General features: G+C 46.5%; 1 protein-coding gene across 9 annotated transcripts in view; it reads right to left on the reverse strand.

Annotated features, from left to right (window-relative positions):
* ERN1 (endoplasmic reticulum to nucleus signaling 1) overlaps nucleotides 1–16,624 on the reverse strand; it is a 90,816-nt gene that overhangs the window by 17,863 nt on the left and 56,329 nt on the right. For 7 of the 9 annotated variants that reach the window (XR_010153071.1, XR_002940236.3, XM_016932752.4 and 4 more), the window contains 7 exons: nucleotides 14,983–15,105; nucleotides 11,183–11,284; nucleotides 9,662–9,923; nucleotides 8,201–8,279; nucleotides 6,980–7,145; nucleotides 3,462–3,580; nucleotides 795–986 (listed from right to left, as the gene is read on the reverse strand). Coding sequence is in view for 7 of the 9 variants with exons in the window: in XM_016932752.4 (XP_016788241.1) it covers nucleotides 795–986; nucleotides 3,462–3,580; nucleotides 6,980–7,145; nucleotides 8,201–8,279; nucleotides 9,662–9,923; nucleotides 11,183–11,284; nucleotides 14,983–15,105 (1,043 nt within the window). In the remaining 2 variants the exon portion in view is untranslated. The remainder of the gene's footprint in view (nucleotides 1–794; nucleotides 987–3,461; nucleotides 3,581–6,979; nucleotides 7,146–8,200; nucleotides 8,280–9,661; nucleotides 9,924–11,182; nucleotides 11,285–14,982; nucleotides 15,106–16,624) is intronic. The other 2 variants (XM_063799172.1, XM_016932751.4) reach the window with 1 other exon arrangement.

A 16,624-nucleotide genomic window follows, 5' to 3' on the forward strand; every position in this document is an offset into this window, starting at 1 on the left:
AAATATTTCATCCCACCCACAGCCTGTTCTGCTACAGAACTTGCTCATTTCCAACTAGGAAGTAAAGGGATGGCCACACTGCCTTTTTCACACAAGCTGATCTCACAGGCAGCTTCTTTTTTCTTTTTTTGGTTCTTCTCCCCAGCAGAAGTTCTAATGGCAGTTTTTAATGGAGGAAAGGTCTTCATCTATTATCCTTATTCTTTAAAAATACAGATAACTATTCAAAATCATCTTTGAGCAAGGCTTATAAATCAGCTCTTAGCTGAAAAACACTAAGATTTAGGAACAAAATTGTCCTTTTCTGGGAGGCTAGTGTCTCTTTAATTATGTTTTTGAAGATAAACAAACACTGACTTTTTTTTTTTTCTTTTTTTTTGAGATGGAGTCTTGCTCTGTCGCCCAGGCTGGAGTGCAGTGGTGCAATCTCAGCTCACTATAAGCTCTGCCTCACGGGTTCACGCCATTCTCCTGCCTCAGCCTCCAGAGTGGCTGGGACTACAGGCCCCTGCCACCATGCCCGGCTAATTTTCTGTATTTTTAGTAGAGACAGGGTTTCACTGTGTTAGCCAGGATGGTCTCGATCTCCTGACCTTGTGATCCACCCGCCTCGGCCTCCCAAAGTGCTGGGATTACAGGCGTGAGCCACTGCGCCCGCCCGGCCAACAAACACTGACTTTTAAATGGGGAAAGAAATGTGCTGGTTGTTTTTGTCTGGATCTCACTGACATGAGGCGACAGGCAGAGAAGCCCCAGAAATAGGTGGATGGCAAAGGGGAATTGTTGAGCTTTACCAGGGGATAGGTGATGATGAAGGCCACCCAGCCAATCAGCAGGAAGGTGCTCAGGATGATGGTAGCCATGTCCTTAAGCATGGAGTCCACGGGGGCCTCGGGCCGGGCAGGGGCATGGGCGGGCTTCTCCTCCACATCCCGAGACACGGTGGTAGGTGCGTTTTCTGAAGTCTGGTCAACCAGGTTGATAACCTTGCATGGGAGAGAGTTGCGACATCACTGCAAAATTTCTAGCCAGATACAGATGAGGCCAGCTATCAAGAGAAGCAATCACTGTTTACAAGGATATGACTGTACTGCAGGGTGTTGTATTTGTTTTAAGCTCACCAAAGATCATGTAGCCAGATAATTGTTGCCTCTTTTAAAGCAATTGCTTTGAGAGGCCATGCATCTTTGCAGTGAGGTTATCATTATTCAAAAATAGTTTTTGGAGCAATACTTTTGGCAGGTGTCTTCAGACCCTACATATTTTTTTCAAAAATCCTCAAAAAGGCAAACACTTCCTCCTTTGATGGCAGGTTCAGTATCCAGGAAAACACTGAAGTCATCTGTAACAAAGTCTGGTGAAAAATTGGTATTTGATTTAATAATACCATTTCACATTAAAAGGAAATCCGCACGTATACAGAGGCGCATGGCTAGAAAGCAATAAGGCAGTTTTCTCATGTTGCCTGTAAACTGTCAGTGCAATCCCAAAATTATAATTTATTCCAGTAGTCCACTATTTCTTCAAAGTTTTTAAGAAGCATCAGAAGCGTTTGTTAAAGAAAATTTAGAAGCCCAAAATTAAATCAGATAAAAATGGAGCTTCCCTAGAGTTCCTCAGAATCTCTAAGACTTCATGGAACAGGCATTTAGAAAAATGCATTGACTCACTTTCAAATATCTAGTATTCTAGGTATGCCGTTATCATTTGCCCAACAAAACTAACACAGACTCCCTGGCACATGCTGAATTTCCCACATGCTAAACCTCCCACACGCTCACGCCATTTCACCCCTCCCCCCAGATGGCTGCCTAGAATGCTCTTCTCTCCCCTCCAGGTGTACCCCTCTTATTCATGCCTCTCCCACAGTGCCTCCCACATTTTTGGGGGTTTGTAGCCTGCAGAGTATATAGGAAGCATCTGCGCATGTGGCCAGGGACATCTGTATGTCTCATCACCATACAGATGCACCTGAGAGTATTTTAAAACATACTTTTTCAAAGACCGTTATCCAAGACCAGATGGTTAAATACAAAGATTTGACACGTGGCTACCTCTGGGTGTTAAATTAAGGGCACTGTCTTATTTTCTTCTGTATGTGTTTATTTTCTAAGTGTTCAATAATGAATATGCAGGACTTTAATAAGATTACAGGACAATGCTGTTTAAGATTGCTGTTTTAGGAATCAATGTATTTCTCCAACCTGGCTACTTCCGTAGATGATGGTAAACAGATACCGTGCCCTGGAATCTTGAAAGTCTACAATTTCCTTTGTCTCTGGATAAAATCTAAATCTCTCAACTGAGTTTGTTGTGCTTTTGGTCTCGGCATCAGTCAGCCATTCTCTTCTTCTTCTGACCCTACTCATGTAGCCCAGGTGCATCTCTGTCCCTGGGCCCTCCATGGCAGGGCTGCTGAAGCTGCCAGGCCTGAATAGGTCACTAAGCCTCAGACGTCCCCTCTTCCCCTTCCCTGGCCATGTTGGGTTCCCTCCTGCAGAGCCACCCTTCCACCTCCTCCACCGGCTCTGTGCCCCAGAAGGCTGACCTGTATGGGCCAAAGCAATGGCTTCCCCAACCCCCTGGGGTTTTTGATTGGGTAAAGCTAACAGGGGGCACCAGCAGATGAGAGAGAGAGGTAAGAGAAAGAGGTTGACTTCTGTGGGGCTGCTGAATTCCTCAACTGATGCTTTCAGCTCCCGGTCTGGAGTCCTTTCTACTCCCTCTCCTCTGGCTTTAGGCCAAGGTGTGCTAAGAGAGCCCCTGGAACTCTGTGCAAATAGTCCCAGGCCACTCTCTGTCTGCTTCATAAAACTTCAGATCTCATCACTTCTTCAACAATTTTTTTTTTTTTTTTTTTTTTTTTAGCAATAGGGTCTTGCTATGTTGCCCAGGCTGGTCTCAAACTCCTGGGCTCAAGCGATCCTCCTGCCTTGGTCTCCCAAAGCACTGGGATTACAGGTGTGAGACACCCAACCCAGCCTTCAACAACTCTTAAACTCCTCCACAGGGCTTGTTTCAGGCCCTGTAACATAGTTCCTTTTTACCCATGTGAGCCCATTTCCTACTACCCCCTACTTAGTAGCCTCGGGTCTGGCCAGGCCTTTCTCCCCACAGCCTGTGAGCTGGGCACACCAGCATTCTTCCCACTCCAGGCTTTTGCCCTTGCTGTTCCATTCCCTCCTGTGCCCTCTTGCTCCCTCCACCTGGCCAAATCCTACCCATTCATCCAGGTCCAGGCCTAGCTTGGTCCTGCTGCCTTTCCTGCACCTTCTTTCACAAGTTGCTTCCTATTCCTCTCCACTAGCCCTTAACCATTTATGTTTTTTGCTTTGGATTCTGGTGCATTCCTCTTCCCTCCCAGACTAGGCTGCAAGCTCAGAAAGCAGAGTAAAAGTCTAATGCCTCACCCTCCCAACACCTAACACCAACAACCCCCGACTGGTCGCTTCCTCACTCACTTCCTCAAAGCTCTTTTTCTCTGAATCAGCAGGAATCACATTTTCCCGATGTTTGGGTAGATTGTTGGGAAATCTCTCCAGCATCTTGGTAGACGCAGACAGTGGGGTTTCATGGTGTCCTATGACAGGAAACAAAACCTTTAGTGAGAACAATTTCCCGAGCTGTGGTGGCACTCAATGCTAAACTTAGGCAACAGGTGCTACCCACTGAGGGGTCCACAATGCAAACTCTCAGCAGGACTGTGAGTTAGAGAAAATGAGTGGCAGTTACCAGAAAATTCCATCAAAGCAGGACCTTTATTACTTGATGGCAGAATACAGTATTCCAAGTCTCCTACTGAGGAGTGAAGAAGTATCCTTGTCATGACAGGGATCAGGACATTTGGGAGGCACCAGACGCAAGGCTCGTGGGGCTGCATGGGCCTGATCCACAGATGAAGTATTATGAGGCTTCATTAAAAGTTCAAGGAGTTCTCCTTTCAATGCTTTTTCCTGTAACATCACTCTTCTATGGCCGCCGAATTCCCATCTTGGTATTTAAATTGCTCAGGTGGAGTTCCAGTCCTACTATTATCTAAATGTGAGCTTCCATCGGGGAAAGTGGTACATTACTTGCGAGAAAGCAGTAGGACACACCTGCTAGATGGATGGGGCCGTAGCTCACTCCACGTTCATTTGCTGTTCACTACACAACTATCGCATGGCTACTGAGCATTCATTACACATTTATTGAGCATCTATTGTGTGCAAATTGCTGTAAGAGATACAAAGCTGACTAGAATAGGGAACTGGGATTTGATAGGGCTTGATAATCCATTCAGCTCTAAAAATGAGTCCACATACTGCCCCAAAGAGCCAGGTCACTTTTTCAGATTAGGCTGCCAGTAGCCTGGCTGACTTTCCTTTCTGTTCTCTGGCTGTGAGCAGATCTCACTCTGACTCACGTCTCTTTCACCTTATGATCTTTCCATTGTTCCCCTAAACCTATCAAAGATTTCATGACATACATGCCAAGATGACAACAAACAGGAACTAGTCTAAGCTGTGTACATTTCTTGATCTGGAAAATTCCTCTTTGAGTTCCCATCTTTAGGTCAGTTCTCTATCTACAACATAATATCATTCTTTAAGGGAAACCTACTTTTGTTTTGAGCCACCACTAGTTTCTCTTGTGTACCAAGGAGCTCTGAGACATGCTTTGCTTGGGAGCACGATTTCTCCACGTGTGGTCTGCCCACTTCAGACCTCTGAATCAGACTTGCTGGTAGGGCCCAGGAATCCGAATGTGAGTATGTGCGGGTAACTCTGAGGCTCACTAACAAAGAGACCTATGGTCTAAGAAAAGTGAGGTGTTCTTCCACATGCCACGCTGTGCAGCAGTGTCCTGCCCTTCCCACAACACCCACTCAGTGCTCAGGGTCCTACCTGTCTGGTAGGACACCTGCCAAGAGACTGCTATGGAAGGCATTAGCCTGAATCCCCCTAGTTCTTCTGTCAACCTTCTTGTAAACAGGCTTCTCCTGGAGCTGGGCCTTCACTGATATCACGCTGTACACACTGGACCAAACACTGTACAACCTTACTCATGAGACCACTAAATATTTTGTACAAATATTACCTGGTCTCCTTGATGTATTCATCTATCATTATCTCTTAGGTCCAGATTCCAGAGCAAAAACCAGATGGCTAGGCCCTGCCCCAGACCTACTGAATCAGGCTCTCCCGGGCTTATATATGCCTAGTTAACTAAGCTCTGATGCCGAAAGCACCCAAGGTCAGGGCCATGGCTTTGGGGCAACCCACAGACCATGCCTCTCAAGCTAATTGGATCCTTGTATTTTCACGATTAATGACAACCTGGAATATCTTTAATGCTTTCCACAAAGAGAAAATGAAAGGACATATTTGGACATAGTAGGGCATATCCTTTTACTTGTGGCCCTCGTCAACAGGAGATACTGCCGTAGTCTCAGTGCCATATTTTAAGACGACGAGCTTTGGAGGTCCTCAAAAGAGGCTTTCGAATTGTGGGATCCTTACACTTAATAGATTCCTTATATTTTGCTGTTTTCGCAGTTTCCTTACTTAGACAACCTTTCCATTTTAAAGGGATCTCATTTTACAAGTTAACCATGAAGACTCCCTGCCCCCATATTTTCTGTATTCTCATATATACACATTTCCTTAATTCCACTTCTTAATCACTGGTGGGCAGTCTGTGAGCCCCTTAACTGGCACATAATGCTGAGCAGCCTTGTAATTGCAATGACCTCTTCTCATTAGCTATTTTTTTCTCACCATGGGCCTATTCATACATGCTCCTTCAACTACTTCGTTAATAAAAACGTATTATTATTTTGTCGTCTCCTTTACCCATTATTTGGTAAAAATAAAATAAAAATGGCTACAAGGAAACAGGATGAAAAAAGAAATGGACCTTGACAATCTATAAAGAAAGCGAGCAGGGCTCAAGGATACCTGGTTTCCCCCCATAATACCTGGTTACACACATCCCCACCTACACCACACTGCCTGGCAGATCCTGCTGTTTCCTGGTCCCCACATGCTCCCAGCTGCCCCACATCTCTTTTCCAGAGCCCCAGCCCTGACCTCTTTCTCCCCTAGTACCTGTCACCAGCAAGCACGACAGGAAGAGAACAGAGAGAAGAAACTGCACCGGCCCCTGGGTGCTCCAGCACCCGACTGACCTCCTGCCCTGCTCTGCCCCTACTGGGGCTGGGAGGTGGCAGAACAGTGGGGGATGGGGCACAGGAAGGGCAGATGGGGTTCAAGAAAACTCCCTCCTGCTCTAATGACTTGGCACACTTGCCAGGAACACAGCTCTTCTCACTTCCTCCTTCATTTGTCACACTCACTGCCAACTCAAGAAGTGTCATCTCAACTTATCTTTCTTGGGACAGGGCCTCTAGTTCAATCCCTGGCCATTAGTGATGGCGGCAAAAACAAGAGAGAGAGGAAAAAAGGGACCTTCCCACACACCTGGGATGACACTGCCCTAGAACCACAACCAACCCCTGACTCTGCTGCTCTCAATCCATCCTGGGATTTAATCCCTCCCGGGTCTTCAGCCCTCACCTCTCCAACCCCTTACCCTCATGCCCACGTGGACTCCAAGTTAATTCTTCCATAGAAACAGTCTCAGTTTTCTTAACTATAAAATGGAAATGACAAGGGTACCTACCTCACACAGGGTTGCTGTGAGGAATGAGGAAATGCATTCTAAAGGGCTTAATGTCGGATACTCACACAAGGTTTACATTAATTTAGTACCTGAGTTTTGGAACATTAAACAGTTTTCAAAAACTGACTCAGAAACACAGCTACCTTGTTGATTTTCCTTGGGGGTAAAAATGTCCCAAGGTCTCAGGGGCCAGCCAGGAAGGGCTCTGAGCACAAGGCCTTCCGAGCTCAGTACGGTGTAACTACCAGGGCCGGCGGTCGCCCACCAGGAGGCAGCACGCTGTCACCTCAGGCTACTGTGGGAGACCTGCTCTTACCTATCAGAAGCCAGTAATTCCTCAAGTAGTTGAGCTTGTTCTTGCTTTTGAGTCCGGGATCAAACTTGACGTCCGTGCTGGGCGTGATCACACACTCCCCCTTGTCCCCAATGGTGACGCCATCAGTCTGGGGCCCTTCCAGCAAAGGAAGTGTGCTGCCGCGGGGCTGTGGAGAGGGTGCAGTGAGGGTCAGGAGCCCTGGAGGGAGAGCGGGTCCCACGGCACACCATCCCAGCCACTGTCCTGAAAGGTGAGCAATTTCTAGTGCAGGGCTAGTCCAGGACAGAGCAAGACACAAAGGCCCAAAGTCTGGGCAAAGAAGCTTCTCCCTCAGGATGTGACAAGCTGCACTGGTGTCTTTATGGACGTCTTTTTAGATTCTTATGTCTGGGTACTGGGGAACAAGAAGTGTGTGTGTAGAACTCCAAGAAGCTATTATGAGAAGCAGACATAAGTGAAGGAGAATGAATGGATATCTCTGTTAGTCACAATCTACACAACCAATGGGGCGGAATAAAGTCCAGCCACACGCCCAGTGCTGGCTCAGGTGCTGCTGGAACTATGACAGAGGCAGGCGCTGTCTATTCACAGAAGCAGTCGCCCAAATCACTGGGAAGACAAGAGAGCCAACCACACAGCCCAAGCATTGTAGGGATCAGGACAAACAGCTAGGATTATGACGCCTTGGACTTTTGGAGACAGAATGCTTGAGGCAGGCTTGTGAGGCCCAAGGAGGCTCGGCGAGATTGCAAAAGCATGCAAAGGGTTTGAGTAGGGAAAAGGAAGAAGAAAGGGCATTTGAAGTGTGAGGTAAGGAGCAGCCTGAACAAAGGCCCCGGGGAAAGATGAACACGGGGCTTGTAGAAGTCAGGGAGAAGGTGCACATGGTTGGGCCACGCAACTCACACAGAGAAACTAACAGGGTGGAGGAAGGGCATCGTGGGACTGGATGAAGTAGGGCCATGAACACCAGCCTGGGGAGTTTAGATTTGACCACAAAAGCAAAAGGGAATAATCAGGGATTCCTCGGCTTTAAGAAGTTGTTTTTGTCATGTATCTTTCTTTCAAAGTAGAATGTGGCATGTGCAGAAACTGCTTTTGAGAATTTAAGATTTGTGTTTTTCATTCTTAACCTGCAGGATGCTCATGCATAGCAGTCATTCTTTGCTAAAATGGAACAGAAGTGGTTAGGCAGCTGCGAGCCCTCCGTAGTGGACTTACCACGACAGCAACCCCCTCGTGTACCATTGAGGGAGAGGCATAGAGGCTGGTAGAGTATTTCCCAACATACAGAGTGGGCCTAGGAGAAAAACAGATACATGCATTCCAGAGTCATTGAATTTCCAGATCCCACAGAAGGGAGGAATCATCACCCCAAATACCACCCGCAGGGATGACCACATTAACCCCCCAGACATGGAGGAAAGCAGTAGGGGTGTGAAGCTAGAGGCACTGCCCTGGGAACAGGACCACAGGACTTCAGTCCCAGCTGTCACTCACTGCAGAAACATGGACAAGCCACCTAATGGCAAGCCTCAGCAAAATCGCAGGGCTGGACTAGACGATGCCCATGATGCCTGCAGAAAGGACTACGCCCAGTGGCCATAGAGGAGACTGAGTGCTTACCACCACCGCCGAGGTCCCTCAGATGACCCTCTACAACACACTTTCACTCCAGCGATCACTCCAGCGACCACCAGAACTACCCCCATTCTGCCTTGTGCTTTCTAAGGATCCTGGAGGTTTTACAGAACTCCTGAGAAATGGTCAGCTGCTCTACTCTGGATGCTGAGAGCAAAAGGGATGCATAAGAGATTCCAGACTTGGTGAGACTTCTGGTTCCCCAGCTGTGTAGTCTGTCCCCATGTGGGACATCAGGGAGACAGAAAATGGTGAGAGATACACCTCCTGGCCCTTCTGCTTACTGTCAAGAGCCCACCTGGGATCGGTTATCCACTACATTATCTAAACCTCTCTCAACGAATACCTTACATTTGAATGCTGCTTTACAATCTAAACACTTTCCGGCATATTATGTTATTTGATCTTCCACACAACTCTATATATAAAGTAGGAAACTGAGGCTTGGGGAGTTTAAGTGACTCGGTGATACGCTATGAAGAGGGGGATGGAGAACAGAAGCCTGCTGAGTCTTGGACACACACACACTGTAACTATTTTTTCTGATTTTTAAAATGAATATAACCTAAAAATTTAGAAAATATAGAAAGTTAAAAAAATAAATCTCTTGCATCCCTACCACCTAAGATAGATCCAAACTATACTTACACTGGCAGTCTCTTTCCTATACCTTTATTTGTGTGTGTGTGGTGGCAGGGGGAGGGTCTTGCCATGTTGCCCAGGTTGGCCTCAAACTCCTGTGCTCAAACAATCCTCCCACCTCAGCCTCTCAAGTAGCTGGAATTACAGGTGTATGCCATGGTGCCCGACACCTCCCATCCATGATTTTTATGTAATATTTAAGAACTCTGAAGTGTTAATGGGTGCCCCTCAGCTCTTGTATTCTGAGGTTTCCAAATGAAGCAGTCTTGGCTCTGAATATTCCTCATGGCTTCAGAGACTGCCCTGTCTTTGGCCTCCCGTGCAGGGCCTGCTACACTGCAACAGCACCAGAACACGAAGGCCACGGCCGCCCTCTCCTTCCCCGAGCTCCCAACTCACGTCAGCTTGCTCTTGGCCTCTGTCTCCTTGGGGAACGGGTACTTCCACTTTGTGATGCGCCCCACCTCCCCAGACATGAAGGTCAGATAGCGCAGGGTCTCCACAGCGACATTGATGTGCATCACCTTCCTCAGACCCTCCCGCTGCCAGACATAAAAGGCCACCACAGGGGAGGCGTAGTTTTGGATCCACAGGACGTCCCCAGATTCACTGTCCACAGTCACCACCAGCCCATCACCATTGGACACAAAGTGGGACATCTCTGTACAGATCAAATAAACAAAGCATGCTGAGTCTCACCCCATCTTGCAACCACATCCTCTACTCTTGTGGCAGGCTCTAGTCACTCAGTTAGAGGAAACAAGACTTCTGGAATATTCTCAGATCTCCTCTGAGCAATTTCACTTATTTCCAATGAACTCGCTTAGTCTCTATAATATCAAGACACTGAGAGCTGGCTGGCTTATAAACACAAGCCAGGATCACTCTCCCAAAGGCAATTTATTTGGTGATGTTCTTTACCACTCTATTCAAAAAGTGAGAGTAAATACTGAGGAGGAAGGAGCCAGTGGAGATGCCTATTAATCTGGCATTTCATAGCAGTCACTTGAAACCCATCGATCAAACTGAAAGTCAGGGACAGCTGTGGTGGCTCATGTCTATAAGCCCAAGAATTTGGGAGGCTGAGGTGGGAAGATCACTTGAGTCCAGGACTTTAAGACCAGCCTGGGCAACATAGTGAGACCCCTGTCTCTACAAAAAAAAAAAAAAAAAAATTAGCCAGGTAGGTGGGGGAGTGGCAGTGTGTGCCTGTGGTCCCAGCTACTCAGTAGGCTGAGGTGGGAAGATCGCTTGAGCCTAGGAGTTTCAGGCTGCAGTGAGCCCTGATTGCACTCCTGCACACATCCTGGGGAACAGAGGGAGAACTTGCCTCAAAAAAAAAAAAAAACAAAAAAAAAACACCCTGAAAGTCAGACCTGAACCACTGACACTGTCCCATCAGATTCACAAAGGAGTCCTCAGAGAAAAACGAAAATATTCTAGGTCCTTGACAAGAAAAAGCAGAGTCCAACTTTGATACCAATGTTAAGGTGGCAAATTGGTTTTTAGTTTTCATTTGAGTTGGGTGAATGTTAACTGCAGAAATAACTAGGGATGAGTCACATTTGCAGAGTGGCCTTCTTGACAGGGTTGTTAATGTCCTATGCTGATTTTACTTCTACTTTCCATGGGCTTGCAGTAAATTCCTTCTGTGACATAGAAAGACTCAACGAGGGATGTCCTCCTTCCTCTCTGGCTAAGCTTGTCACCATTTTACTTTGGTTTCCCTTCAGACTTCACCAAGGCCCCTGCATATTGACTGTGGGAAGTATTTATGATAAGCCCATGAAAAGTCCATGGAAAGAAAGAACCTGGTGACAAAGAGTATCTTAAAAGAAAATCCTACTTTCTGGAGCCACTGTTTCCACATAGGTCAAAAGTACTGGCCCAAGCTTGTGAAATCCAGCAGAGAGCACTTACTGTAGTCCACGTCGTCCTCAGGCAGCGAGGCCGCATAGTCAAAGTAGGTGGCATTCCACCGGAGCTCTCGAGTTTTGGTGTCGTACATGGTGATGGTGTATTCTAAAGAACACAGACCAGCCAGCCCATTACCACGGAGGGGCCATAGTACCTACTGAGGTGTGGTCCTTATCTAATTATAACAAACAAATCCTCCCTAAACTGTAGGCCAAAAAGTCCAGACTATCCATGTCGATAGAGAAAGGCAATGTGAGGAGAACTGAAGGCCCAGACACATGAGTGAACCTGGCCGACAGCATGTGGAAGCAGAGACGACCCACCCTCACCATGCCCTTGGACTCATGGCTCACAGAAGTGTAAGCAATAGAATGTTCTTGTTAGCCATTAAGCTTTGGGGTGCCTTATTACATAGCAATGGATTGCTGACAATTAAAAATTGGCACCTTGAAGCAGGATGGCGCCATAACAAACACCTAAAACATGTGGCATTGACTTTAGGACCAGCTGGCAGGTGGAGGCTGGGAGGCTGATAAAAAGGTTGGTGGAGACTTGCTAGTGCAGAGGGGGCACTGCTATTGAAAATGGAAAAGGGGTGACCCAGCTTGTGGAGGGTGCCATGATGAGTATGACTATTGCTTGCAGTAACTTGGAAGACAGAAAAAGTACCTAATCAACTCAGGGATCCAACTAAGGAGATTTCCAGACAGAAGGCGGAAAATGTTGAATGGTTTCTCTTAGCTGTCTATGATATATTGTGAGACAAATGAGCTGAGGAAGAAATCATTCAGCAGAATACAGAGGAACTATAAAGGGTCCAGGACTGAATATCACTGGAAAAGATTCTCAATATAAAAAATAACTTTAGGGAAAAGATCAAATCCAGGGTACTGCCAGCAACAAAAAATGGGCTCAGGGTAAAGATCAACCAAATCAAAGTTGAAGCTGTAAGATCCTTCTTTGAGACCTCTGAAAGATTTTAAGGTGGTCCTTCATAGACCCTCTGCATCAAGGGAGTTCTAAAAACCATGTGTTGTCCCATTGCACTCACATTCCAAAGTCTAGAGACTTGTGGGTATGGCTTTTATCTAATGGAATAAATTATAATTTGACACATGGGAAGCCCACATAGTTTTTAAAGGAGTGGTATCAGCATAGACTAAAAGGATCAGAGACAGTCAAATTGAAAAAAAAGGGCTTCTAGATTCCCAAATTTCAATGGACAAGGAACGGATTGAGAAAGATACAAAACTGGCCATTTGTTATGGAAAAGAAAGGACTTCTCAGAGGGCAGAACCAAGAGCCACTGAGAGCACTATATTAGGGAACCAATCCCAGAGGGCAAAACTGGGCCCTAATGAAGGAATATTCCCTACTCCTGGAGGAGGGGAACCTGAAAACAGGTGCCTGGCTGGATTTCAGAATTACTAAGGCCCAATGTGTGATATGTGTCTCTCTTTCCTGCCCTTTTTTGAGTGAACATGTTTACTGCAGCTATCCTGTCTCTGTCTCACCACTGCATGTTGGGTGGGGGATGGGAAGGGGAGAAAGACCCTGTCTCTTTAATTCACAGGTCTCCGATCAAGAGGTGCCACACTTGAGGAGCATCATCTACCTCCAGACCTCATGCAGATAATGAGATGTGAGATTTTGGGACTGATGCTGGGATTGGACTTTGGGGGTCTTTGGAGGGAGTGGGAGGGTTGTAAACTACTGCAGCCTGAGGGAGGACTGCAGTAGAACATCTCTAAAGGTCACTACCACCAATTCTTCCCATTCCTGTAATGCATGTTACTCTTCCCATCAAGAAGCCGAGTCTATATCTCTACCCTTGATTCTCAGCTGGCCTTGAGACTTGCTTTGACCAACAGACTGCAGTGGAAGGAAGGTTCTGGAACTTTTGAGCCCAGACCTTAGGAGGCACTGTAACACCCATTTTTACTCAAGAGGGAGCCCGCTGCCATATCAAGAGTCCAGGCTATCTGTATGGAGAAAGGTCACACGGAACTGAACTGAAGTCTCAGATACATGAGTGAGGCCAACCAAGCATGTGGAATAAAGATGATGGGTTCTTGTTGAGTCCTTCCTGAATTCCCTACAGAATCATTAACAATAAAATGCTTGTTTTAAGGCACTAAGTTGGGGTGGTTTGTCATGCAGCAATAGATAATGGAGGCAATGGATTTACACACCTATGCACACACATTCCACCTCATGCATATCCCAGCTCCTTCGAACACCACAATTTCACCTGAGAATGACGCAATTTTTATATCTGGATGAAGCTGGGGCCACTGTAAGAATTTACTTAATGGAAAAGGTAAACACATAAATCCTAAGCAGTCACTACAGTTAGAAGCTGGAATACATGATTTCTACAGTCTAAGACCTTCCACCCATTTCCAGGAGAGCCCGGCCAGCTTCTGCAGGGCCCAAGATTAGTCTCACTGAGTTTTAGAAATGCAGTGCTTTCCCCAACACTTTCAGGACGGTTCTCTTTTTTCAAATCCTTGGCTGCCTGAAAGTTTAGACCTAAATGTAGTGCTCAATTGTAATGAATTCATCTTAGGTTTTTGGTATAATTTCTTCCTTCTAAATGTTTTTTGTTTCTCCTTTTAGCTTTAAGTATCGTTCAACAATTTTCATGGCATCCCCGACATGTGTGAGGTGCTGCACATATGGTAATAAGTAAGGCAGGTCTCTGCAATAATGGGACCCACCCATTCATACATTCAAACATTGAGCCCCTGCTACACATCAGGCAATATGCCTGATGTAGAGAGACAGCAGCTGAGCAAAACAAAGTCGTACCCTCAGGGAACTGATATTCTAGTGAGGGAGGCAGGAAGTAGGCACATAGAATTTATAAATATGCAGTGCCAAGTGTTAAGAAGAAAGAGGCTGAAAAGGGAGGAAACACAAAATGGTGCAGTGAAGAGGGTGCAAGCAATGCCTGTAAAGGGACAATGACGAGGGGTGAGATGGCTGCCACTACAGGCCTGTTAACTGCTACGTGTGCCCCTAGAATGGGAGAGCCGAGTGTTCCTGAGCAGGGTGCAGGCTGTGAGGCTGCAGAAGAGGCTTCACAGAGAAGGTGACTTTTGAGTACAGTTGTGAGAGAGGATATTTGCCAGATAGGCAAAAACAGGCATACCTGGTGGAGAGGACCACACCACTAGAAGTCTTTAAAAACAACGCTGCTATTCTGGGAGCTGCAGGTAGTTCATCCTAATTGGGAAACTTTTTTTTTTTGGGCGGGGGGGATGGAGTTTTACTCTTGTTGCCCAGGCTGGAGTGCAGTGGCTTGATCTTGGCTCACTGCAACCTCCACCTCCCCAGTTCAGGCAATTCTCCTGCCTCAGCCTCCTGAGTAGCTGGGATTACAGGCGCATGCCACCACACCTGGCTAATTTTGTATTTTTTTAGTACAGATGGGGTTTCGCCATGTTGGTTAGGCTGGTCTCGAACTCCTGACCTCAGGTGATCCACCTGCCTCGGCCTCCCAAAGTACTGGAATTACAGGCGTGAGCCACCACGCCCGGCCGGGCAACTTTGAAATGAGAGAAATGAGGCGAGAAAGGTGGCAGCGGCGTCACAGGGGTTTTTCTGGGCCGTGGTGCAGTTTGGACTGTATCCCTTGCACACTGGGGGGACACTGAAGGGTCTTATAAAGGAAAATGACATTATGGGACCTGTGTTTGGAAAAAAGCAGCTCTGGCCACCTTCTAGGGAAGGAGGCTGGGGAGCTTCTTCCGATCTTCTGGAAACAGGCAGGTTGTAGAAGACAAAGGTTCATTTCTTACCTGTTCGCCCAAGATACAGAAGAGAGGTTGATGGGCAGAGACTATCTGCAAAGGCCGATGACAAAGTCTGCTGCTTCTCCCCGGTCAGGAGGTCAATAACATACCAGATGTCCTGCTTTTTACCTGAAAGGACACAAAAACACATCATCATTTACACCATATGGAAAAAAGTATCGCTGCCAAACTAGCAGCCAAGATGCTCTGTATTGAGAGAGATAGACCTGAAATTCTTAGGATGTCATTTCTAAGGTGATGATATAAATGGTAATGCAGAGATAATAAAACTTCTTAGGTCCATAGGTCTTATAATAATTTAATAACCTAAACATGGTATACAAATTCCTCCAAACCCAATAACATAATTATAGTTTCAAAAAGTTCCCCAAACTTTCAAGTTAGATTTTATTGCTTTGATGAGTGGCTTTAAATATGAAAAGTCTTGCCTGTGAAGGGCAATCCTTTTCCCGTGGACTGGGATCTATAGAAATACAGAAATGTGCCCAGGGGTTCATCTCCCTAATAACCATCATTCACATTTCTCAACCTCCCTACTAACCAGCCACCATGTGAGAAGGATCTACAGTTACTGTTTATGACTATAATTAACTAGTACCTGGGACTGGTCAGTGGAGTTGGTTGCAACCTGATGCTAAGGATGTCAAAGGTGTCTCGGCCTCTGTTCCCAGCCAGTAAGTAATTCCCTGGCCTCGGGCCATACCCCTAATCTTGGTCAGCTGATTATGACAGGCAGACAGCACAGTAAATAACACTATATATTAAGAAAACCCAAAGCATATGTATCAATGGTATATACCCAACAGCATCCTAGCAATGGAGAGTCTGTAGCAAGGGCCTCCGATGTGAAGGTCAACACAGTCACTGTGATGCATGTATTTCCATTTTGTAAAGCATGATCTCTGGTGGTCATTTTTATCTTCCTAACTTATTGGAAAAGTCTCCTGTTTTGGAGACTCTTAGAAGAAGAATATTGAGATGCTGGAGAAGGTCACAGAGCCTTTGAAAATTTTTTTTTTTTTTTTTGAGACAGGGTCTTGCTCTGTCGCCCAAGGAGGAGTACAGAGGTGTGGTCACGGCTCACTGCAGCCTCAAACTCCTGGACTCAAGTCATCCTTTTGCCTCAGCCTCCCCATAGTTGAGACTACAGGCATGTGCCACTATGCCTGGCACTTTTTTTATTTTTTTTGGGATGGAGTCTCGCTCTGTCGCCCAGGCTGGAGTGCAGTGGAGTGATCTCGGCTCACTGCAACCTCCACCTCCCAGGTTCAAGTGATTCTCCTGCCTCAGCCTCCTGAGTAGCTGGGACTACAGGTGCGTGCCACCACACCCAGCAAATTTTTTTTTTTTTTTTTTTTTTTTAAGTAGAGACAGGGTTTCACCGTGTTAGTCAGGATGGTCTCCATCTCCTGGCTTCGTGATCCACCCAACTCGGCCTCCCAAAGTGCTGGGATTACAGGTGTGAGCCACCATGCCTGGCCACCTGGCTAATTTTTATTTATTTTTTATTTTTTTTTGAGACGGAGTCTCGCTCTGTCGCCCAGGCTGGAGTGCAGTGGTGCAATCTCAGCTCACTGCAACCTCCGCCTCCAGGGTTCAAGCGATACTGCTGCCTCAGCCTCCTGAG

Source organism: Pan troglodytes, chromosome 19 (assembly GCF_028858775.2).
Source record: "Pan troglodytes isolate AG18354 chromosome 19, NHGRI_mPanTro3-v2.0_pri, whole genome shotgun sequence".
Classification (NCBI taxonomy): domain Eukaryota; kingdom Metazoa; phylum Chordata; class Mammalia; order Primates; family Hominidae; genus Pan; species Pan troglodytes.